We start from the raw sequence: 27,500 nt of genomic DNA on the forward strand, positions 1-27,500 counted from the left end.
AATTTGACTTAGTCAGAGAATTTATTCTCATTTTTGAACTTGAATGAACAATACCTTGCACCCAAACCCAAGAAGCCAACAAACAATCTGGATAAGAGCACGCCATATTCTACAAACTCTTTTTCAGATACACACACAAGCAGACACACAAACAGACACACACGCACACGCACGCACACACACACAAACAGACAGACACACACACACTCACGCACGCACGCACGCACGCACGCACGCACACGCACACACACACACACCTTTTGACGCAGGCCTCCACCATGTCACTGGCCATGAGCTTGAGCCGTTGCTCCAGGTGCTTGGCGAACTCGGGTTCGGGCCAGTGCAGGTCCATCACGAAGATCTGCAGCGCGTCCAGCTTCCAGAAGAGGTCCTCTGAGGTGGACGAGCCATTGCTGCAAATTCAGTTACATACAGGAACCATATCAGACTCAACACAACACAATGCAGTTTAGCGTAGCATAGCAATGCAACGTAGCACAACACGTAGTGCAAAATAAGCCTGGCACAGATGCAACACAACCCGATGCAACACAACAGAACGTGGTATCACAGCATTGCACAACACAACACAACGCGACAATGCGACACAAAACAAACACAAAGACACAATGCAACACATAGAAACTTCACAGTGCAATGCAATGGAACACAATTAAACACTGTGCAATGCAGTCCAACGCAACGCATCAATGTCTTATATATGTGTCCATACTCAGCCACAAAAATTGATTGAGAAAAAAAGAAAATCAAATTTTTCTTCCTATTTACAAGGTATATGGTATGGTCCACAGTAGAGATGTGTGCACTTCCTTTTCATGCCTACATGTACAATGTATTCTGATAAGGTGCTTCCCACAACAACATCAAAAGGCTGCCACAACCACGTAGAGAGTGCCACACAACTGGCCATGAGGGAGAGGAGAGAGACATGAAAAAAAGAAAATATAGACACATCTCGCCGGTAAAAGACTGTTACCTTCACAAGTGGCGCTCACTCGGCATAGATCATTTGCCAAACGACGAGACACAATTAAAAGCGTGTGATGTGGCTACCCTCCCGCCTAATTAGCACTGTTCGCATCCGCGTTCCCCACGGGTGTACCGGCGAGCTGAGCGCTCTCTCCTGCACACTCGTCTGTTACTGTACATGCGGGGGATAGTGAGAGCGAACAAGCGAGCGAGTGAGAGATCGCAAGGCGCTAACAATTGGCCGATCTGTCACCAGCCATGGCTGGGGAGTCTTCTGGGGAAACCGTGAACCCCCAAGAGACGGTCCCCTCCTCGTCAGTGTTCAGCCTCGGTGTCCCAGGAGAGCTGCCGCACCCCTCGGAACGCTCCCACAGCAACTGTTACACCACCGGTTCATGTTTCACCCCGAGCCCACGCACAGACTAAAGGCAGCAGATCATCCATGTACTGACTGTATTGTATAGGAGGGTCCATAGTACATCATAGTACTCAACTTCACATCAAATGTATTCATTATTTGTGCGAATTGTGATGTAGTATTAGAACACCTTCAAACTTTGAAAAGTCTCTGTGTGTGGTGGGTAAGAGAACAAAATTAAAACTGGATGAATCATCCAGCTGGCCAGAATAAAAACATTAAAACGTGACTAATCAATATGCTAATAGAATAAACTGGTCTATCACAACCTCACAAGCCTACTCATGCCTTAGTGTGCGATGCTGTGTACCATCTTTAGTCATTCCCCCTGCAGAAGATCATGGCAGAGGAGCTGCAAGCTTAATTTGTGTGTATTCACACACGCACACAAGTACTTTCAGTCACTGTTGCAGGGAGATTCTATCAGTCTATCAGTCACTAATCTATCAGTCACTCGCCATTTTTACGAGTGAAGTCGCATTCAACTGGTCCAAGCATCGTAATGCTGTCATACAGTATATAACGCTAGAATATAGTAAAATCTGCAATGAGCATTTGGCTAATTAAAGCCAAAATCCACCCCTTTTTTTGATTTTCACACATTTGCAGTATTTCCAAGTAGAACACACACATTTAATGTACATTTTTCTTCTTGGTACTTAGATTGGTACTTAACAAATTTTAGCCTAAGCCCTTTTTGGGAAAAGGTCCCCTCTCCCTATTAAAACCTAAATATCTCAGCCTCCGAAGCACATAAAAACAAAAAATATGTTTGCACTAACATGTTTACATTCAGCTCTAACATACCCATATTTGTAATAAAACAGCTCAAATTTCAAGAACTTGACTGCAGTGTATATGTCGCTCCAGGACACTATGGGTTAATACCTTGACTGTCATTATTACCATAGCTTCATAGCACAATCACTGGAAGTAAATGGAAGCATTAGCATCAAGCCACAAGTTATCATTGGACAGAATTAATTTTACATTAATTTTGAAGTGCTTTATAAGTATATTTGCTGATACTTTATTTGGTACCATGGACTTCCATTGCTACGCTAAACATGGCTATACTGCCAAACAAGGCATTGCAAACACATAAAGAAAAAAAATCCTATGTATTGTCATATTTTACCAGGGCTTAGCTACAGATAAGCAAATTCCTGAAATAAGGAGGACTGTTGTGACCTTGGCTTTGGTGACATTTGCTTTTGTGACCTTGGCTTTTTAGCACTGCTGCACTCCTATGCTCATAGAGAAGATGGAACAGGCTTTTACACGCCAAGCATCATCAGCATAAACATCCATTCTCAACACGACCATGACATTAACGGTAACACTTTATTTTAGGGACACATCTATTAGCACTAATACATAAAATATTAATGCATGTGTAAGTAACTTGTAAGGCATGTACTAAGCAAAATAAGACAGTTGTTAAGCATGTATTCACAAATGTCTTGTTCATGCACAATAAGGGATTTATTACCAATATAACCTTAGTAAGGACCTAGTAGACCTAGATTTCTATTTATGTGTAAGCAGTAAGGGCCAGAATACAATGTGTATAAGCTCCTAGTACACTGTGTGAACAAACCCTGAACAGTGTGAAAACAGATGTGGAATAAGGGTCCCTATTCCAAAGTGATGCATTGCTCAGCCCAGATAGCTTAGGGCCCCCGCACTACCTAGGGCCCCCACTCAACGTCCCCCCCGGGAAGCAAAGTGTAAGAACATTTCAGATTCTACATTAGTCTCAGTAGGTATGAAGATCTCACGTATTCTACTCATTATGTTAAATGAGTAATTGGAAGCATTATATAGCAAGGATTGGACGTAAAGTTATCAATGACGGTGGGTGGTGAGATGTCATTTTTTCATACACCAATTAGTTTTAATTGTAAAAACCCTGCAATAAATGCAGAATATAACGATGAGTAATAGTTTGGAAGCGAAACTAAGCTATTCCTTTCTGATAAATAAGTTAATGTTTGAGAAACTTAGCTACAAGAAGTGCAGTGCATGATGGGTACGCCCTTAGTCAGAAATGCAATGCATGGCCAATGCAGCAATGATAATATTTCTGTTGTTACGTACATGGCAAATTGTTTGGATAGCAACTAAATTTCACAAGTGAGGGGAGGAGCTAAGGACGTAGGCTCAGAGCTGGGTAGGTTGTCTGTTGGCCTAGATTGCGTACCCATCATGCACTGCACTTCTTGAAGCTAATGTTCTCAAACATTCACTTAATTATCACAAAAGAGTAGTTTAGTTTTGCTTCAAAACTATTATTCTAATGTTCTGCATTTATTTTGGGGTTTTTTTACAATTAAAACTCAGTGGTACATGAAAAAAAATTACATCTCACCAACCCACCGCCATTGACAAGTGTACGTTCAATCCTTGCTATATATAGGCTCTTGTTACCTCCCTCTCATTGATATGAACAAGAGAAAACTAGATGACTCAACTAGGTAAGTATTAATTATTTGATACACCCTTACACTTTATAGATCGGGGGGGCTAGGTAGTGCAGGCCTGGGTGGTGTGGGGGCCCTAGGACTTTGGTAGTGCAGAGGCCCTGAGCCATCTGGGCTGTCCAATGCATCACTTTAGAATAGGGACCCTTAAGGGCTCTGCATACTTCACGTGCGCACTTTGGCGCGTGTGGCGCGAGAACCATTAATGACGTCATCACTTGCGACAGACTATTCATACTTCAGAAGGCTTTCGCTCGCATTGTCGGAAGTGCCCTCTGCTGTTCATGAGAGAAACGGCAGTATCTTTCGCAACTCGCAGCGTGAGTTCTACGGATGTATAAAATAGAAAGCCAAACACGGCTGCTGTAGGGCTACTGAACGTCTGACTTGTGACTTACCACATTGAAACATATATTTTTTGTTGTAGCCTACATTGCCAGATCATTCCAAGACCATGTGAGAGCATTGTTCTGGCGGCAGAGTTTTTAAATATATCGCCGAACACAACGTGCTTCTGAACAAAGTAAACAATTGTTTCACTGAACAACATTTAAGAGAGAAGATAAAATAACTCTCTAGGACATTTTATTATCCTCAAAATGATGCATGATCCATTCTGTAGTGGCCTACAGTAGTTGTAGCCTCTCTTCGCAACTCCTGCTTTGTTTGCCTACCTGTATGGTCGCTGGTGGCGCACGACAAGTTACAAAATATCTGGGGTGCACGACGTCGCGCCACGGCAGCTCACGACACGGCGTGTGACGTCATTTTGGGTCACGTGACGGCGCGAGTGAGGTCGCGAGTGAGGTCGCGAGTGAAGTATGAAGGAGGGTAGCGCCAGTCACGACAAGTATGAATCCCCCTTTATTCTGCATCTGTTTTCACACTGTTCAGGGTTTGTTCACACAGTGTGTCGGGAGCTTATACACATTGTATTCTGCCACTTACTACTTACTAATAAATAGAAATATAGGCTTACTGGTCCTTACTAAGGTTATATTAGTAATAAATCCCTAATTGGGCATGAACAAGACATTTGTGAATACATGCTTAACAACTGTCTTATTTTGCTTAGTACATGCCTTACAAGTTACTTACACAGGCATTAATATTGTATGTATTAGTGCTAATAGATGTGTCCCTAAAATAAAGTGTTACCACATTAACATTACAAACATCACTTAATGCGGAAAACATCACTCCAGACCATGCCAAAGCACACCACTTCACGACACAAACATCACTTCACGCTGGAAAACCTTGCTTCAAAACACAAACGCCACTTCACAAGATAAGACAACACAACAAATGGGGTTGCTGAGGGTTCGCTCCACTCAACAGAAGGTCTCCCTCCCTTTGGTCGGGTTTGGCCCATACACACGTGTTGTCACACAGCGGGCCCATCCAGGACGGCGGTGTGAAGCTGGGCATCTGTGGCAAGCTGAGGGGAAGGTTGGGCACTTTGGGCAACGCTACGCTGGGCAAGTTATTGGTAATTGTCCTGTAAAAGGGGAGTAAGATTGCAACAAACAGGTGGAAAAAAGGAAAGAGTACTTTTATTGGTTCAGGGGTCTTGGAAGTCAGAGATGCATTTAAAGGGATGTAAGATATTGAGTTTGCAGGGGAGAAAGGAAGAAGAAGAAGACGAAGAAGACGAAGAAGACGAAGAAGAAGAAGAAGAAGAAGAAGAAGAAGAAGAAGAAGAAGAAGAAGAAGAAGAAGAAGAAGAAGAAGAAGAAGAAGAAGAACAAGAAGAACAAGAAGAACAAGAAGAACAAGAACAAGAACAAGAACAAGAACAAGAACAAGAACTTGGGTAACTTGAGGTATGCATTGTGCGTCTGGTCATGTGTCCTCGTGTGCGCTGTGCATATGTGTGTAAGTGTTCTGCATTTAAACAACTGTTGGCAATGTACTGTACAGGTGGGTAAATGGTGGTTCTCCTACTGTATTTACTCACTTGACAGACTGCCAGGTCTCCTGCTCGAAGCCGCGGTGTATGGACTGGGCGATGGAGGACTCCATCAGGTCAATGTAGCGCACCACCATGGGGATGAAGTGGTCCTGCAGATGCTTGTGGAACGTGCCGTTACATAGGTAATCTAGTGGACACCAAGGAGGAAAGGTCAAAGGTCATAGATCATAGGGCACAAAGGGCATACGTAGGTCAAGGTTCTTCTCACAAGAGTAGATGTTATTTCTATGCTGAAGGAAATCGGGACGTCAAAGAGAAAAGGCCATACTGTAGGTCATAGGTCAAGGTTCTCAAACAAACAAACAAACAAACAAACAAACAAACAAACAAACAAACAAACAAAGCACACAAAACAAGACAAACACACACACTACTATCCTCGGTCAAATGTTTACATGTTTGGAAAGGATGAGTAAATCCAGGCACCAGAGAGTTCTGTTGTTGTCAATCTTATGCTGAAAATGTGGCACTGTGACTTGTAATACAGAGCATCTAGTACATGTGATAGGATGTACATGTACTGTACTGTTGGGATGTGCTGGCGTTGGTAACAGATGTGTGTCTGTTGTAGTGTATACGGCATGCATGTAAAAGCATTAACATTTCTTTTTCTTTGAAATTCAAGTTTTTATTGATCAATCTTTAAACACACACATTAAAGGTCCACACAGTACATTACATTGTCCTGTTGTACATAGCTCACCTATACGCCACCTTGACATCTCCATCAGAAAATATGGTCCAGAAAATAACAGTCGTAATAAATGGAAATACGTAGAAATATATAACGGCTGTCATCAGATACACCTTATGTCATTTTCATGTGTACCCAGAAATTATTCCAGATCATTTGTTTCTCATCATTAACCCTATCCAGCATACTCTCATAAGAGGCTGCTTCAATTACAGCATTGACCCAGTCTTTCAATTCCAAAGTTTTAACACACTTCCAATTCCGTATAATAATTTAAAAGCATTAATATTATGTATTTACCATATCTAAGGCTATTGACTCTTTGTTACTTTATGAATGCAGATAGCATATATGGGCAATAACATGAAGAGTAACACTGCTACCACTTTAGTCTGCACTTTCTTTGTTGCTATGTCTACATGTATCAGACCAGCATGTAACACACTTAATCCAAACCCTAAGGTACAGTGCGAGAGCATAATGCTACTTGCTGTTATATACTTTGCAAAACTGTAGCTAATAAATGCAACAGGGACATAAGAACAAACAGTAACTGTAATTTCAATTTGATGGTCCACTTACAGTGCATCAACATGCACTGTCGTTTAGTTACGTTTAGTTTAGTTTAGTCTAGTTTATTCGACTAATTTATTATTAATGTTATTAATTTACACACAGGGTATTAAAAACGTTATTGACATTGCAAAATGCCATATGTAAAATAAATGCAAGCACTGAAGTTAGTGCTGACAAGACTGATTACTTAAAAGCCATTCTTTCATTTCACGTGAGAAGGTATAAAAACTTGATGTTTTTTAGGTGAGTGGGAAGAGTATGCCATTTTTTAGTGGATCTACAGTAAAAGAAAAGGATGATTGTTGTACACATGCTGTGAGCCGACTTGGGAGGATACAGATTCCCCAGGTGCTAGATCTGGTGGCTCTGCCAATGTGTTCAGAACAGGGTTGGATACTGGTTTTCAGACGTGGTGGAGCGGTGTTGTGAATAATTGTATGCATAAGTTGAATATCAGAGTATAAGATGAGGTTGTCAAAACTGAGCAAGTTATACCGCACTTATCCAGTATGGCGCAGTGATGTTGCACTTACGCTTCATGATACAGATATATGGGCAGCCGTGGCCTAGTGGTAAGAGAGTTGGTCTTTCAATATAGGGGTTGCAGGTTCGAATCCTCCCTGACCTCTCCCTACATCTCCATCCATGGCTGAAGTGCCCTTGAGCAAGGCACCTAACCCCACATTGCTCCAGGGACTGTAACCAATACCCTGAAAAATAATAACTGTAAATCGCTTTGAATAAATGAAAGCGTCAGCTAAGTGCAATGTAATGTGATATATACCCAGTGAAGGGGGGAGCCTGCAGTACAATAAAAGCATAACCGTATAAAGTGGTAATGCGTAGCCTGGAGGGCGGTGCATAGTAGCGTACCGGTGACAGCTTTGGCTGGGCCCAGGACAAAATCATCTGAAAAGGGCCCCCCACCCAATACATTCAATGTAATGAGCACCCAATTAGGAGCCCCCCATCTCCCTGGGCCCGGGACAACTGAACCCTTTGTCCCCACTTGTCGGCTTCCCTGGCGGTGTGTAGCGTAGCGTACCGGTGGGCCTTATTAGCGGCTAATTCCCCCCTCGCCACTCAGCGCTCATTAGCTACACTAGCCATTTCGCCTCTCCTGGGGCTCAGCTCCGCTAGCTCCCACCATTTACACATCCCCTAGCAGGGCTAGACTGGGGGAGAAATAGGGCCCGGGACACTTTTAGCTTAAAGGGGCTCCTCATAATTAGCGACACAGAACTGACTCACCGGTGGGCCCGGGAAATGCCGGTACGCCAGATGGCCAGTCCAGCCCTGTCCCCAAGCACCAGCTACTACTCAAGTGAGCATTTACCATCCATAGCACCATTAGCGTCCGTTGTACATGCCTGAGATTAGAAATAATATTATCAATCATGCAAATAAACACAATTATACAATATACTATGTAGGCCAGTTGCAGCTCTTCCTTATCTGCCATGGTAGTTATGTGATTAGATGAACTATAATATTAAACACCTGATCTTCATTCACATACGTTTTGCATTAATACGTCTATCTGAATTGAATTATGGCTATATTCAATTAAATATGTATTTGTTAAAGTAGCGTTATCACAAGTTATTATAATATACTTCATACAAGCAATTCTTCAGCGAGTCTGATGAGATGGCGTACAAATACACTAAATGACAAGCTATGGCTGAGAAAGGTTAACAATGATGAGGATTAAGAGGACTGCTCTATTCATGAAGCGTTTTGAAACAAAAGTGAAAAAGTGAAAGTGAAAGTGAAAGCCCATTGGGAAACTCCAACTCCCATTGTCATTGTGATACAGCACTCCACAGCACACAAGTGAACACTGCACACTGCACACAACGAAATTGCATTTATGCCTCACCCGTGCAAGCGGCCCTCAGTGGTGCCCCATGGGGAGCAGTGCGGTGGGACGGTACCATGCTCAGGGTACCTCAGTCATGGAGGAGGATGGGGGAGAGCACTGGTTGATTACTCCCCCCACCAACCTGGCGGGTCGGGAGTAGAACCGGCAACCTCTGGGATGCAAGTGTGACGCCCTAACCGCTCACCCATGACTGCCCCCTAAAAGAATATATGTATGTGTGTCTTTTACTATTCGAATAACACATGGATGAAATGGGCAAACAAAATAAAATATTTTTTTTGCTTTATATTTGGTAAGGTGCCTACACTGTGAGCGTCAGTATGTAGAGACTCCTGATAGAGAAGCCATATTATTGTCTGTGTCTAGATTTCAAAAGGCGTGCATTTGCACACGTACACACATTACTTGGGACTCAGTGTCAATAAACAACAAATGTGCTTCATCGGCAGTGATTGACAGATACATATTTGGACATATCTATCAGAACTCAAAAATTCATGGTGAAAACACTCACATATCACCTCATATTTATTTGTCTTTGAAAGAAATCGCGACGGTTGTTTTGTTGTTTTGAAGACAGATGTGTCTTATGCTAACTTTGTGTGGTGTTCTGTCTCTCCAATCCAACATGATTGAATGTGACAGGCGAGTGATGGCTGAACAAAGATATTCTCCTGTCAAGTGTATGCTTTATTGGTGCTAATGTTCACCTGTCTGTGAACATGTGCACATTGCTACCAACACTGACAGACACTATCGCTAGCACACTCTCTCTCCACTAAAACAGAAACATGCACACACAGACATTCATGAAAACACACAGACATGGATACAAGCGCATTGAAAACACAAATCCACAGACATTTTACTCCACACGAACAAACATGCACACGCAAGCACAAGCACAAGCACAAGCACAAGCGCCCGCGCGCACGCACACACACACACACACACACACACACACACACACACACACACACACACACACACACACACACACACACACACACACACACACACACACACACACACACACACACACACACACACACACACACACACACACAAACACACACACGCACACACACACACAGGCCCTCCTCATACACACAAACACACACACACAGCTAGACTGAAAAAAGAAGAGAAGGTTGTCAGTCAGCCAGTCAGTCAGTCAGTCAGTCAGTCAGGCGAATGAATCTTTAGTTTTTGCTTTTCCACCTTTCTCTCTCTATCTCTCTCTTGAGAGCGAGAGTGAGAGGGAAGAAGAGGCTTTGGCTAATTTCCTGTCTTGTGTGGCGCTGGGCTCCGCTCCCCCGCCTCCACGGTGCTTGGCTAATTAACGTGTTGACGACGGACGGGCACAGCACGTTAACCTCCCCCTCCTAACGAGGCTTGTTGTCTGTGGCGTGCTGGGCGCTAATTAGTGCGCTTAGTGGTGAGAACATGCGCCGCCAAGAGACGGCTAAAGGTGCCGCGACAAGAGCTAGCAGGCTTTAAATAGGGCTAGTGACAAGATGGAGGGTCAGGGAGGAGAGAGAGAGAGAGAGAGAGAGAGAGAGAGAGAGAGAGAGAGAGAGAGAGAGAGAGAGAGAGAGAGAGCAAATAAAAGATGGATGAAGGGAAGATAAGAGGGAGGTTAGGGAAATTGCACCATATACTGTAGAAAGAGGATGAGTAACATGGAAAAAAAAGAAAATGAACAAAAAAGAGAAAGGAGATGGGTGGGTAAAAAGAAAAAGACAAAAGATGTCATTGAGAGTGAATGGAAAAGAGGCATTAAAAGAAAGAGATGAAAAGAGACTGAAAGATGGACTGGAGGACAAGAAAGAGAGGAGAAGGGAGAAGATGACAGAGAGAGAGATACTAGAAAAAAACAGAAGACAAAAAAGGACAGAAAACACTTGAAAGCATGAAAATCAGAATGAGAAAAGAAAACGTGGAGTCAACATGTTCTGTTAACAGTACAAGAAGAGGTTGAGTAGTTGTGAGGAAAGGAAGAAGAAGAAGAAGAAGAAGAAGAAGAAGAAGAAGAAGAAGAAGAAGAAGAAGAAGAAGAAGAAGAAGAAGAAGAAGAAGAAGAAGAAGAAGAAGAAGAAGAAAACAGGAGATGAGTATCCACTTACGGTCAGTGCGCAGGAAGTTGTTGAGGAGCTGGAAGAGGGGAAAGCTGTCCCAGGAGTCAGGCGGCTGCACCTGCAGAGCTGCGTCCATGTCCACCGTATACATGGATAAAAAGGTCTCCGCATGCTCCGTCATCACCTCCGGCCACCAGGAAAAGGCCTAACACACACAGTCACCGAGAGGTGAAGTCAATATGCAACAAACACTACGTTTACATGATGTTTTGAAACCCGAATTAATAATTCAGAATTTAATAGTTCCGTCGAGTTTACTTTGATCTTTCCTTTAATTCCGAATCATGTGTTAACATGATGTTTTCAAAGCGGAATTAAGCTTCATTCTGAATTAAAGTCAGTCAATTTCGAATTAAATGTCTCATTTCCACATTCCACAAAGTCAAATAATCAAATCAAATAATACACAGACCGATAATACACAGACCGATTACATCATGACATGTCAGTCATATTCACATGGTCATGGCTGAAGGATCGCAGATAGGTCACATATTGGATCACACCACTCATATCAGTCAAGTACTGCAGGCGCTCCCATCAACTATTGTAACATGACTCAAGGTCTGTCAAACAAGCCAGTCACACCACACCAACATAACACACCATGACTCAAGGACTGCCACACCGCCACACAGAACTGAAAAGTCCAAGAAGGAAAAGTCACTCACACCAAGGAGGTGAGCCAAAGAATGAGAGACAAATGTGAGTCTCACCCTCCAATTAGCAAAAGTTCAAGTTCAACAGTTTCCTTACAGACATGTCACCAAAAGAGTCCAAAGAGTGTGTGACAAAAACATTGGCAAGCTTTGTGTCCACATCTACTGCTGCAAAGTTGTAACAAACTAACACTGTGCGATCTGGTTCTTGATTGTGATTGTTGTAAATCGGGAAACTTTGGTCAGAGATTAATAATAAGTACAACTGTATTAGATAAGCAAGCAATAAGCCACTTGAGTCTGTATATTTGTGTTCGACTTATAACGGCTAAGGGGAGGTTTACGGCACTCCGCTTTGCGTCCTCCCCATGGCCTCTCGTGGCTTATTCCTTAATTTTGAGCATATTCTCTCTTTCATATACCGGCCCTATACATACTCTTTCAATCAGCTATACTCCCATACCTTCACATCAGGGGCTTGAAATTAACTTTTTCACCCACCTGCCACTGTGGCTAGTAGTGTACCCGAGTCACTAGCCATTCAGGTATTCCACTAGCGACACATTTTAAATTATTTTTGTTTTCTTTATCATGATAGTGTACGTCTTACTTGAGTGTAAAGCTTTCTATATGGAAGTATAGAAACTTTAGAGTTATTGAGCTTTTTCTTGAACTTAAATACAAACAATTGATACACAAGGGGGAAACCACAGAATATAGGCTACTATGATGCACATGTCATACCAAGGAATAAGCTGCCAGCCAAATTGGCTAGTGACACTGAAAGTATTACTGGCCACAGCCAAGTTTTACCAGCATTTGGCTGACTGTTTGGTGCCAGTGTCAAGCCCTGATACCGGTACTGTACTTTAGTGTATCTACATGGGCATGAATATTATTATACCAACAATGATAACAAGGCCAACAGACGTTTAACGTTTAACCTTTATCGTTTAATGTTCAACGTTTAACCTTCCAAAAAGCAATCTGGTATCTGGGGGATAAAACAGACCGACTGTCATAGCGGCGTATAGCGGGTGTAGAGCCATTGCATGGGATTAAAAGGTAATCTGCCATTCAAAATTACTTTTTTGGATGAAGGTCGCTCTCACAAAATATTGCATCAGTTGAAGAACCCGCTTCCTTAACCCAGGACATTCAGTTCAATTTTGACAAAAGCCTTTTTATTCGTATTTTACATTCACAAAAGTTCACCTTGTATCGAGATTTGCCTGTATCTGTAACACAGCCATGCACACCAAAAAGTGTGTGTGATTACAAGGATGTTACAGATATGTTGAGAGTTGAGCAGTTAGTTCTGGGGTACTGCTTGGTTTAATTCCAGTTAGTTCTGGGGTACTGGCTGGTTTAGTACCAGTTAGTTCTGGACAGGGCTTGACATTGGCACCTGCCAACCAGCCAAAAAACGGCTAAAACGTGGCCGTGGCTAGTAACAGTATTAATCTCACTAGCCATTTTGGCAGGTAACTTATTCTTGGGTATGACATATCGCAGCAGTATATACACTGTTTTGGCACCTTGTGTTACATTTAGGGAGAGGAAAGATAATTCAGATTCTATTTGTCTGATATATGTAGGTAGTTTCAATCAACTCACTGTGTTAGTCTTGTTTTATTTATTCATTTTCTGAGTTTAGATGTATCATGGTAAAGAAAATACTGACAACAAAACTGTGGCTTGTAGAAAGGCTGAATGCTAGTGAAAAATATTAGCCACTGTGGCTGGTGAACAAGAAGTGAGCAAAAAGTTAATATCAGCATGAAGTCCTCTGCAAAAGCGTGACTGTAATATGCTTATGTATATGACGAGCTCTTTTCCAAAACGCTATATCCACCATTTTTGACTTTTTGCATTTTAATATTGGAATTGATTGTTAAGAGGTCCTAACATCTATGTGTGAATTCTTGCCATTCAAATGTTTTGAGAACATACTTTCAAACCTCTATAAAAATGCATTTTGCCATGCATTTCAATGGAATGCCCAATACAAAAATGTCAATTTCCCAACATTCTATAAAATGGATATATCTCATTTCGGAAAAGAGCTCTTCATATGCAACATCACCAGTATCAAAAACCGGGAGGCATTTGACTTGCACATAGAATCTGAAAGCATACTTTCTAGCTTTCCAATGATGCCTCAAACACGAGGCCATTTGAAACTACTATGCAAATAAAAAAAGAAGGAGAAAAACATTCTTTGGTGAATTACTAGTATTCATTCTAAACAACTTGAGCCTATAGTTTCTTTATGCGGTGACACATATTGTGACCGAGGTGTCTTGCAGAGGCTGGCCTGCCACTCCATGGGCACTGCTGAAAAGACGCAGAGCAAGATTCCTCTGAGGTCTTTCTTTATCGCGTTGAATGTTATGCAGCCACAGTTGGCCTCTTAATTGAGAACTTGCAGGCAACAAATGCAAACCCTCTCATCCCCCCCAACCCAACCCACCCCATCCCCATTCCTTTATATGGCCTACCTTTTGTGAGTGGGGTGCGTGCGTGTGTGTGTGTGAGTGTGTGTGTGTCTCCGTGTGCCTGTGTGTGTGTGTGTGCTCGTGCGTGTGTGTGTGTGTGTGTGTGTGTCTCTCTGTGTGTGTGTGCTGTTTGAAAAGGGTTGGGGGTGGAAGACATCCTTGACTGTCTATTCATGTGCACGGTTGCCTTTGGGGACACTTGTCAGTAGTGTTTTTTAAGAGTTCTTTCAGACTTCTCAACACCATTGGATTCCTGCCGCTTGCCTGCCTTTGCTTCACAACTTCACATGTTTTTTTTTCCAATTCCATCTCTCTCTGTATGTCATTCAGTCCAAAATACAGCAGTTGACTGGCTCGGAAGCCTATGGCAAAAAGTGGTTACAGATCATTTTGTGTAGAAGCGCATTGATTTTTTCTTTTACTTCAGTTAGAAAAAAAAAAAATCATGTCATACTATTCAACATAACTTATTGATATTTTTTTTAAAAACATTTTTGCCAAAGTTATACGAGACATTCCAATGCAGCTCTCCTTGACGGTCATGGGGACTGCATTTAAAGAAATAAAAATATATATTTTGGCCATAAATTCAGTCATTATAGTTCTGTATGAACACAATGATCAGTCACTGCTTTTGCTGGTATCTATATTCATGATTTCTATAGCGGTGGAAAAGCTGGATCATATTGAACTCACATACAGTATATGACTATTCAGACTGGACTCAGCTGATGGATGCAATACAGTATGAAATAAATTATAGAAGTCCGCAGCACTGTTAATGCTCCAAGTGCTTTATTTGTGCAAATAAATCACTGGGAGCATTAACAGTGCTGCGGACTTCTATCATTTATTTCAGTTACTCTATTTTGTCCAGCACCTGTACCACTGATGTGCGCGCATTCTCCACCTTCCTGCAATACAGTATGACACATCAATTTTGCACCACTTAAGTTCGACAAATTTGTTCATGTTTGCTATCAGGAAAGAAATGAAAAATAGGTTGAAGAGGCATTTCTTGTTTAGACTTTCTTTCTTTTCCTGAAATCACTTGCAGCGTACAGGAAATTATTTAGACACAACAAGCTTTGACAAATACGGAAAAGAACGCAACATCTCTTTATTGTGCTTTCAAAATGAATTTACCAAGGATGTCTTACCTCTCTTCCCTTGATTGCGAAAGCACAAAAAAACAAAGAAGCAGTAAGAGAAAACATTCCTCTTAACAGAAGCACAACAGTATTCTTCTTTTACACAGTTAATCATGTTTCCAAGAGCACATACGACAACACACACCGACACATAAAGACGACACATGCACAAACGCACATAAATACAGATTCTCACATGCCCCCCCCCCTCTCTCTCTCTCACCTCTCTCTCACACACACACACACACACACACACACACACACACACACACACACACACACACACACACACACACACACACACACACACACACACACACACACACACACACACACACACACACACACACTTTATATATCTGCATATCAATTGTGTCCGACATATACAGCATGCAGATTAGTGCAAAGAAAAAAATACACAATTGTCACAGATTTCAATAAAAAACGCCCATTCATTGCTATTCAAAAGTTCAAGATTTTGCACCACCCTTTAATCCATTGAACAATTTTGCTATGATTTTACGAGGAAATTATGTTTTTACAAAGGAACAATACTGCAAAAGCAGAGTGGGATGTTCAAAAACTGGGGCGTTTGATGCACACTACAGTAATATCATAAAAAACACAATTTATTGCCTGTTACTGAACACTATACTGAGCAACCGAACAGCTATTGCATTTATGGAGGCTAGCGACATCTTCTAACATGCTACAGTTGCTCCTGAATATAAATAGTCGCCTATTCTTGCCAAACAGATGCCATAAAACGCACTCTCCATTTAAGCAGACGCAAGCGATGGCATTAGTAGGCTTCATCTTGACACCTGAGATTGATCAGTTTTTAACCGTGTTCAGCTCAGCTCCTGTACGCGTGTGTGTGTGTGTGTGTGTGTGTGTGTGTGTGTGTGTGTGTGTGTGTGTGTGTGTGTGTGTGTGTGTGTGTGTGTGTGTGTGTGCGTGTGCGTGTGTATGTGTATGTGTGAGAACGTCTCCCCTGTGTATGCGCGTGGGAGCTGGAACTGTTGTTTTGATATCGGGGCTGAAGTGTGGTGTGTGTGCTCTCCGGATCACAGCAGTCTCAGTGGAAACAGCTGTCATGGAGGTGGCAAGATTGGAAAAGGACAGCCAGACAGTAAATGATCACACACACACAGACACACGCGCACACACACACACACACACACACACACACACACACACACACACACACACACACACACACACACACACACACACACACACACAGTCCTTGCTCAAATGATCATGCAATACCGTGTGGAGCGCTTGGCGGTGGTTAGTCAACATGTGTTTGAACATATGCCGTACAAAGCATTTGAAGGCACTGTCAAAAATATAAGTCATTAAAAAGAAGAACGAGGAAAAAGAAAAAGAGTAAAAAATGCACTGATTGAAAAGACGCCTGGCATTTCCCTTTCCACATTAGGAAGCTGAACGTGCATGTGATTGGAAAGGTTTAAATCATAAATCAGAGTCTGTACCTCAATACCTAGTGTTTCTTATTTTTGAAGGCCTACCTTGCTGGTCAATCACAGTGTTGTACTTTATTTATCTGTTCACGAGCTGAAAGCTGTTCTGTTAAGGATACATGTTGATCAGCGGTAATACCTACAGTAAGTGGAGTTCCTAATTCATGGCTCAGAGGGCGTACCTCAAAGTGGTGTCCTTAACTCCTGATCAGCACCTCGGAGACTTTTTGTTCAGTGCTAGTACTGTACATCAGAGAAGTGTTGTTAAAGGGACACTGTGCTTGCCTGGTTAACACCAGACAGATTAGGTCTGGAGAGTTGCCTATTGTAAATTCCGTATGGGGCCGGAATACTTAGCTATTATGACACACTGCCCTGCTCTCTGATTGGGCAGAGAAACTGTTAAGGTCGGAATGCTTGGCCATTATGACAAAGATCCCATGATCTTGGATGTTATGAGTCATCCTCCCCAGACTGTCTTTCAGATCGAAACTAAGAGAACTAAAGGCAGTATGGGAGTTCCCAGGCTAACACTGTGCAGGAAATGGTCAAAAAAGGTACTGCAACTATGCTGCTCATTGAAACTGTGTCGCCTATTGCCAAATTTGACCTTTTCATGATAGTTTACTAAGTAATAAACAAATATTTTCTAGTATGGTCCAAGTACAGTCATTTTTGCAGCTAAAAATGGCTGATGAAAAAAATGAATTTCATGCACCCAAGAAAGATTGACGAAGAAGAAGTTCAGCTTTCCATAAGTGAAAACCTCTTCTTTGTAGGTGCCTCGAAATTTGATGGCAATTAAGTTCCCATGACTAGCAAAACATTGGTGAGACTGCTATGTTTTGATGAAACCATGAAACTTGACATGATGTGATTAGGAAGTGCATGGTTTCAATGTGTTAAGGTGTGTTCATCGTGTGTACTTCAGACACTTGTTATTTGTGTGTGTTCAGTACCTCAGAGTTGAAGTGTGTTCAGCACTAGTACCTCATAGACGTGTTATTTAAGTTTCTTCAGCCTTAAAGCGGAATTCACCTTTCAAACAATATTGTGCCCTAACTCTGTATTAGACCACATTATAACAGGGGATTATGTAGCCACTGGATATAATATCTTTATATTAAATATAAAAGCTATTTATTGTTTTAGGAATGGTGATTTCAAGCGTCATCAAATCACCGGAAGAAAAAATAACGACTACAATGCCATTAGAACGTTGCTGGGTGATTTGATTGGACGCGTCATCAAATCACCTCGGCATGACAGGCGGCATGGAACAGAAGCAGGCAGGCAGATAACACATTTCGAGGATGGAGATATTTACATTGTCCGGATAATAAGCCTACTTCAAGTAGGCCTATAGGTTACTGCACAGTGATAAAAGCCTTGGTGCATTCAATCCAACTGCTTAAAAAAAAATTTTGTCCGCATTAATATGCGCTCATTGTCATTACAAATCACCTACAGTATGATAGGCTATCGGAGCGCACCAGTCCACGATGTCTACGCCTGCCAGGTGTAGCCTATTAGGCCTGCAAGTTGTAATAACACATGGTAGGCATTGCCTACACGTTTTTTGTTTTTGTTTTGCTTTATTATTAATTTTAATAGGCCTATGCTATTAATATATATTTTTAAAAGCTTGATTGAGGTCCGCTCCGGATCACGGTGCAGCGGCCACGGACACTCCGAGTCCTTATGGGCTAAACAATAGGAGCTCGACAGTGAAGTTGGCTTTAATTGAATCAGGCCTTATTTTAAGATTATTCAAAGTTATTTGATGGATTGCTGAAGGAGGCTCCCTGCGACCATTTCTATCCTCAAACGTGGCGTCCTCCTTGCACTGCTGGCGATGTTCATGCTCCTCTTACGCAGGTTGCAAAAAAGGTAGCCATAAATGCATGCGCTGGCTATCATTACTGCACTTGGACTTGATTGCATTTAAACAACACGAGCAAGAACAAGGCACACACAGGCAGGCTACTGAAATTTACTGTCAAGTCATTGTAGATTTCAGCTCACTCCCCAGGCAGTCAGGGCCGCCTATTTTGCATAAACTATAAACACAGACTTCCTCTCAAGGGACAGTTGAGACGCGAACGGACAAATCAAATTAAACACTTGACCAAAGTAAGCGACGATAGCCTACATCTTCAAAATGCAGGTCTAACCCAACACCTCCCTCAAACTGGCGAGATGGAGACGATGGGGTGTCCGTGTCCCGATGTGCTCTTTAGGCCTATGTGGGTTGGTAAGCTATGTTTCACACAAGTAATTTCTCATCTTCTAAAAACAGAAAGCATAACCTGAACAGCTGAATGCCCAGAAATGCGTGCGCACGGTGCGACTTACCGAGGGGCGATTTTCCTTCATGTTGCACTTGCATTAGAGTCAATGAATGGGATGAAGACCATTTTTAAAAGGCAGCCTGCACATTTGTTTTATTTAGGCCTATGAATGATCAATTCCCTCTGGCATGTAGGCCTATTTGTTAGGGACCAACAGCAGAGGTCCGGATGAAACGGCTTTTGGTCAAACACCAGCACGAGAGAGAGAGAGGGCGAGAAAGCGTGCGCTCTTTGATAAAGTTGGTTGAACGGAGACAAGTCCGCCTCGCCTTTGGATTTGATGGGATTAAACAGATAGATAGAACATGAGCAGAGATAGACAGGCTGCTTCCTTCTTGAATGAGTATTACATTTATTTATTTTTTCAAAAATAGGCTAAATGTAAGGTAGGCTAGCCTTCTCATTTTCCGTTTCAGCACTAATCTGAGGACAGCGACAGTTGCGACACGAGCTGCACTTCTCCCTTTACCTGTCCTCTGCCAGTGTTAAGAGGACACTGGCCACCATCAACCCACGCAAAGCAGCTGGCCCAGACAACATACCAGGCCGAGTGTTGAAGGATTGTGCAGAAGAGCTGAAGGATGTCTTCACAGACATCTTTAACATCTCTCTGGAGCAAGCAGTCATCCCATCACTTTTCAAAGCTGCTACCATCATACCTGTGCCGAAGAAATCATCACCATCATGCTTCAATGACTACCGTCCTGTAGCACTGACGCCCATAATCATGAAGTGCTTCGAACGGCTAGTCCTGTCACACATCAAAGCCACCCTACCCCCCACCCTAGACCCCCACCAGTTCGCATACCGAGCCAAGCGATCCACGGAGGATGCAATCTGCTCTGCCCTCCATCCAGCCCTCACCCACTTGGACAATAAAGACTCATATGTGAGAATGCTGTTCATTGACTTCAGTTCAGCATTCAATACCATAATACCACAACAACTCATCAGAAAACTGGACAAACTAGGTTTCAGCACCTCCCTCTGCAACTGGCTGCTGGACTTCCTGATGCAAAGACCACAAGCAGTACGGGTAGGGAACAACACCTCGAGCACCCTGACCCTGAGCGCGGGGGCTCCGCAAGGTTGTGTTCTCAGCCCCCTGCTGTTCACGCTGCTGACACACGACTGCACAACGACCCACAGCACTAACCATCTAGTGAAGTTTGCGGATGATACAACACTGGTGGGCCTCATCACCAAGGGCGATGAGACTCACTACAGAGAAGAAGTAGACCTGCTGGCCAGATGGTGCAAAGACAACAACCTCCTGCTGAATGTCAACAAGACCAAGGAGATTGTTGTCAACTTCCAAAGGGTCCAAAAACAACTGCCACCACTGACCATCGACGGCGATGCTGTGGAGAGAGTGAGCAGCACCAAGTTCCTTGGAGTGCACATCAGCGACGACCTCTCTTGGACCACCAACACTACATCACTGGCGAAGAAGGCCCATCAGCGTCTCTACTTCCTGCGCAAACTAAAGAAGGCAAGTGCTACACCCTCCATCATGACAACATTCTACAGAGGAACCAGAGGAGCCTTCCCGAGATGTCTTTTAATGTTATTGTTCTCTATAGACCACCGTCTGATAATGACACGTTTTTTGAGAAACTGTCTGATGTTCTCAAAGCATGTTGTGGTAAAGAAGTGTTACTAATGGGTGATCTGAATTTAAACTGGCTAGACAAAACAAGAAGGAAAAAACTAAAAAATATTGCATGTAAATTTCACTTAACCCAGTTGATAGAAAATCCAACGAGGATCACACAGTCTTCAAAGACACTACTGGATTTGATATTTTCAAATAAAAGGGAACGCATATCTAAAACATATAACCTAGTCACTGGGCTATCAGACCATAATCTTACTCTAGTAGCAAGGCAGCTCTCCAAAAAAAGATTCAGGAACAACACACCAGAAGGAAAACAATATATCTCACTCATTCCCAAGTCACAAATGCAGCACCTAGAAACAGACTTTAAGGAAACACATTGGGGTAATGTTGTAAAGGATAAGAATTGTGAACAAACATGCAAAGACCTACTGGATACCATCTATTATCCAAATACTCCAAAAACATTCCTCGCAGACAGAGAAAGCGAACATTGCCCTGGTTTAACACCTTATTATTAAAACTTATTAAGCAAAGGGATGCAGCCCTGAAAAAATCACTTAAGTCTGGTCTAGTTACGGACCGCCTGTTATACACAGGCCTTAGGAACAAGGCCACATCAGAATTTAGGAAGGCCAGAGCAAACTACTTTCTTGATATTATAAAACAAGCAAAAGGTAACTCAAAGTTATTATGGAGAACTATTGATCAACTCTCAGGAAAAGAACGCAAAGAGACTGTACCCCTTAATCTTAAAATAAATGACACATTGCAAAATGATAGTCTAATAATTGCAAATAGTTTTAATGATTATTTTATTAACTCTGTTTTAGAATTGGGTGGCAGCACATCAGCTCCTTGTCCCGTCAACCAATCTAGACAGATCTCAATTCTGTGTTCAAAATTGTGCAATCTCTGTCTTGGATTTTAATATTATAGATGAAGTAAAAATAAATAAAATTTTATCAACTATATCCACCTCCAAAGCTAAAGACATCTGGGGCATGGACACCTTTCTCCTAAAGAAATTTAAAGATGTCTTAACCACCCCCATAGTTCACATTGTAAACAAGTCTTTAGAGGAACTTTATTTTCCTAATGTGCTAAAAACTGATATAGTGACTCCTATTTTTAAAGCTGGGGACAAAGAGGATGTCACTAATTATAGACCCATTAGTATATTGCCGGCCATTTCGAAAATAATAGAAAAAACAGTTGCTGAACAGCTTGTGGAGCATTTAAACACAAAAAAACTCATGCACCCCATGCAGTTTGGTTTTAGAGCCAACCACTCAACCAACACTGCATGCTGCTATTTTATAGAACACATCAAGGCAAATCTTGATAATGGAGGAGTGGTGGGTGCTGTGTTCTTAGACCTTCGAAAGGCTTTTGACACAGTCAATCACCCAGTACTCCTTTCAAAGTTGGCGTCCATTCAGCTGGCTCTGGGTGTATTAAAGTGGATTGAGTCATATCTATTAAATCGGGCCCAATATGTTAAGATAAATGATAAAATATCTTCCTTAAAAGCATGCTCTATGGGGTGCCACAAGGTTCCATATTGGGACCTCTGTTGTTCAGCACTTACATAAATGATCTACCATTTGTATGTGAGGGTGTGGATATACTGATGTATGCTGACGACACTGTATTATACACACACGGCAAAGATACAGGTGGCCAGCAAATTGACTCAAACACTAACTAAGGTCTCAATGTGGTTAAAAACCTCCTGTCTCACACTAAATACCAACAAAACTGTCACAATGTATTTTCACAATAGATTTAAACTAAATGTTGTTCCAGACATATATGTTGATGGAACAAAGCTAAATAATGTTGATGAGTTTAAATATTTAGGTGTGACCTTAGATTCTACTCTTAGTTTTAAGAAACACATTAAAAAGCTGGGTAATACTGTAAAGTATAGCATATCAAATTTTAGACATATCCGTAACTCTCTGAGTATTGATGCTGCTGTGACTTATGTCAATGCTATGATCATTGTCCCACCTGCATTATTGTTTATCAAGCTGGTCCCAGGGCCAACAAGACTGTCTTAAAATCCATTGATTCACTATACAAGCAGGCCCTGAAGGTCCTAGATAGAAGATCTTTTCAGTACCACCATTGTCCTATACTGAGCAAGTATAATATGCTCAGCCTTGAAAACATCATACAATTTTCTGATCTGCGGCTAATCCATAAAATTATTCACAATGCAGCACCCCCACCCCTAAGAACATTTGTTCAACCCTGCTCTGAATTGATGAGCAGAACGTCAAGATCCACTGGGTGATTGTAGTCTCCCAATCCGACGAACTGCTTTTGCTCAGTCAGCCTTCTCCTTCAGGGCAACCAAAACATGGAATAGTCTACCCAGTAACCTAAAAAGTATTACTGATTATCAGGCCTTCTCAAGGGGTGTGAAAAAATGGATATTAACCAACCAGTCTTGTCAACATTAATCATATGTTTTAAAATATGACTCACACTGTATGCCATTTTAGTGTGTGTGTGTGTGTGTGTGTGTGTGTGTGTGTGTGTGTGTGTGTGTGTGTGTGTGTGTGTGTGTGTGTGTGTGTGTGTGTGTGTGTTTGACCTATGGCCTATGGATGTGCTTACTTGTTTATATCTTGTCTATGTTATTGTATTTTAATATTTGTTTTACCTGTCCAGGGACTGCAGATGGAAATTAGCTATATAGCTATAATCTGGCACAAGCCATCTTTTTACTTCTGTAATCAATGTGTATTGTGCATGGTCCCTGTTGAACTAAACTAAATAAACTAAACTAAACCATAGAGAGCGTCGTGTCCAACTGCATCACAGTGTGGGGAGGAAGCTGCACGGAGAAAAACAGGAAGACACTCCAGCTTGTTGTGAACACAGCGAAGAAGATCATTGGAGTACCACTCCCCTCCCTGCAGGACATTTACACCACACGCCTCACCCGGAAAGCACTGATGATCATCAAAGACACAAGCCACCCTGCACACAAACTGTTCAGCCTCCTGCCCTCTGGAAAGAGGTACAGGCGCCTCCGTTCCCGTACCACCCGGCTGGCGAGCAGCACAATGCACCAAGCGATCAAGATGCTGAACACTCAACCCACTCTCCCTCCACTGTCAGCCTCTAGCCAGCAAGGCCACTGACAACCCCCACTCCCCCCCCACTGTCAGCCTCTAGCCAGCAAGGCCACTGACAACCCCCCCCCCCCATCCCCCACCACCATATCTGCGACTGAACATTCCACCTGCACTACTATACTTGTGACTGAACTTTCAACCTGCACTAACTCAAAACATGCACACACACAACACACACTCACACCACACACACGCACAACACACACACACACACACACACACACANACACACACACACACAACACACACACACACACACACACACACACACACACACACACACAAGCACACTGCACTTTCTGGACTAAACCCAAACATACACACACTGACACACACACACACACACACACACACACACACACACACACACACACACACACACACACACACACACACACACACACACACACACACAGACACACGAACACAAACACAAGACGCACACCGCACCTTCTACCTGCACTAAACACATACACACACACACACACACACACACACACACACACACACACACACACACACACAACACACACACACACACACACACTGCTGCTGGTGTACTTGACAGACCTTTTTTATATTTATTTTCTTCAAAATGCTACTATTACCATGTCAGAACGCTATAAAGGACTTTTTTAGGAAAAGCACAAAAGCACAACAAATACCTCTTAATGTATGTCCTCTACAAGTCTTCTGTTGTCCAGTCTTGCACTTTAAAATGTCTGTATGAGCACTGTCTATGTCCATACTGTCTTAAGTCCATGTATAAGTACTGTCTATGTCTATACTGTCTATGTCCTTACCTTAATTAGTCTATGTCTGTATGGGAAAGCAAGAAATGTAATTTCAAATTCTTTGTATGACCAGTGCATGTAAAGAAATTGACAATAAAACCTACTTGACTTGACTTGACTTCTCAACAGTTTGTTTTTCCATTCGCTTTTTATTCGCTGTTAGTAGATATAGTTTGCGCAATGAGACCCAGTGAGGAACGATTGTTATGTTTTTCAACAGTCTACATTAACAAAATCAATCTGTCTCGGATATCAGCCTACATTTGTCCTTAAACCAGCCACGACTGCTGGCAGCGAGCACTGAGCAGCCAGAACGCAAGATTTCGAATTCGGTGACGCGTTAACCTGGCAACGATTACTTAGTTTCCCGCAGTGCATTCTGGTTAACTGAGTATGTTAAAATAGCTTTGGCAACCGCGGTTCAGCACATAATTGTATTAAATTAAACTAAATAATGCAAATTACTTTATTTTTCTCATGTAAAATGCAAAATTAGGATAAATTACATGTGATAACAGCACACATTGCCCAGAGGTGAATTCCACTTTAAGGGCAGATTATAGTTCAGCAACTGTGCCCATTGGTTCTGGTCGCTAACCACTGTTGATGTTATAGATCTGCACACGAGGTTTCATGTCGTTAGCCACATTTGGCTACATAGCTATAAGGCTACAGTACAGTAGTCAGACTGCATGCATTGTGCCGTGAGTGCTTAACTGATGTATTGTTTGTTTATTACTTACTAATTCAGTCATTGTAGCTTCATTTATTTACACACACTAGAAAGAAAGCGTTCCTATGTCACAGAATATTGTCAGTTTTGCTCTCATAAACAACCGGAGAACTGTGCTGCTCCGAGAACAAGTAGCGAGACGACCAACCACAGCGCATTTTCTCTGCGCGGGGGGCGTGGTCGCGCACAGACAGTTGCACAGGCTCTGCAACCGTCAGCCCCAATAAGTATAAAGTGGCCTTTAGTACCTCAGGGTGTTGTTGTTAATTATGGTGTAATCAGCACCTCAGAGTTGTGGTAAGGTGTGTTCTCTACATCAGATGGGTGTTGGTAAGGTGTGTTCAGAAATAGTACCTCAGAGACTGTGTTCCGTACATGTTTTTTTGGGAGGGGGAAAGTTGGTTTATGATGCAAACCGAAAAATACTTGTTTTTTCTCTGTGAATCATGACAACAGCGTAGACGTCAGCGTGTTCAACCTGATAACAAATGGCTACATACGGAAAGGTTCAGAGCCCGGTATGAACGTGGGTGGTTCTGCACCGGCTCTGGTCTGCCTGGTGTTAAATGTGTGTTCTGTACCTCAGAGGTTTGTTGTTTAAAGGGACACTGTGCAGGAAATGGTCAAAAAAGGTACTGCAACTATGCTGCTCATTGAAACTGGGCTGCCCATTGCAAAATTTGATCTTTACATGAAAGTTTTCTAAGTAATAAACAAATATTTTCTAGTATGGTCCAAATAGAGTCATTTTTGCAGCTAAAAATGGCTGTTTTTGGAAATTCAAAATGGCGGACCATGGAGAAGATCCCCCTTTTCATGTATGAAAAGTGCAATTTTCCCAGTCATAATGAATACTTAGAATTTGAAGTATTCATGAAAAAGGTAACATTAGTTAATGGGCAGCATGAATTCTGGAAATAAACAACTAAAAATCTCACACAGTGTCCCTTTAAGTGTGTTCAGAATTTGTACCTCAGCTGTGTTGTTACTTCAGGTGTGTTCAACACCATGTACAGTAGCACCTCAGTGGTGGTTGTTAATGTGTGTTGAGTACCTTAGTGGTGGTTGTTAAGGTGTGTTGAGTACCTCAGTGGTGGTTGTTAAGGTGTGTTGAGTGCCTTAGTGGTGGTTGTTAAGGTGTGTTGAGTGCCTTAGTGGTGGTTGTTAAGGTGTGTTGAGTACCTCAGTGGTGGTTGTTAAGGTGTGTTGAGTGCCTTAGTGGTGGTTGTTAAGGTGTGTTGAGTGCCTTAGTGGTGGTTGTTAAGGTGTGTTGAGTACCTCAGTGGTGGTTGTTAAGGTGTGTTGAGTACCTCAGAGTGGTGTTCGTCGTTCTGCTGCAGGACGTCCATGCACAGCTCCCCCAGCCTCATCGTCTCCTCCAGACGCTTCGCCGGGGGGGCCTGGGAACTGGCTGCCAGGCAAACACACATTAACACTCACATTCAATATGCATGTTAAATAGAATCTATACATATCAAGAACATTGGAGAGAGAGAGAGAGAGAGAGAGAGAGAGAGAGAGAGAGAGAGAGAGAGAACCTGGCGCAGCAGAAGGGAGATGCAGGGTGAGAGCATGTGTGCATGCGATGGTAACACAAGATGTGTGACTATGTGTGTGTGTGTGTGTGTGTGTGTGTGTGTGTGTGTGTGTGTGTTTGTGTGTGTGTACGTACTGTGTTTTGTATTTGTATTTTCCTTGATGCACACACACACAAACACACAGTCAAAAGAGAGAAAGAGAATGGAAAATGGGAGCTGTAAAATGTTGTTCTGTGTCCTGCGGTATGAATAGTGCGACATAAAAAAATGTGACATTGACCTATTGAAATCACTTTGAATGTACCCACAGACTTTGTTGAAATTGGATTGCATTTTATTTAACGCGTCCTGGCCACCTTC

General features: G+C 42.4%; 1 protein-coding gene across 3 annotated transcripts in view; it reads right to left on the bottom strand.

Annotated features, from left to right (window-relative positions):
- Window positions 1-27,500, bottom strand: part of cadps2 (Ca++-dependent secretion activator 2) — a 189,101-nt gene that overhangs the window by 31,788 nt on the left and 129,813 nt on the right. For all 3 annotated transcript variants that reach the window (XM_063196999.1, XM_063196998.1, XM_063197000.1), the window contains exons 17-20: window positions 26,913-27,013; window positions 11,148-11,304; window positions 5,852-5,993; window positions 258-413 (exon numbers count right to left, since the gene is read on the bottom strand). In XM_063196999.1, coding sequence (XP_063053069.1) covers window positions 258-413; window positions 5,852-5,993; window positions 11,148-11,304; window positions 26,913-27,013 — 556 coding nt within the window. The remainder of the gene's footprint in view (window positions 1-257; window positions 414-5,851; window positions 5,994-11,147; window positions 11,305-26,912; window positions 27,014-27,500) is intronic.

Source organism: Engraulis encrasicolus, chromosome 4 (assembly GCF_034702125.1).
Source record: "Engraulis encrasicolus isolate BLACKSEA-1 chromosome 4, IST_EnEncr_1.0, whole genome shotgun sequence".
In the NCBI taxonomy this organism is placed as follows: domain Eukaryota; kingdom Metazoa; phylum Chordata; class Actinopteri; order Clupeiformes; family Engraulidae; genus Engraulis; species Engraulis encrasicolus.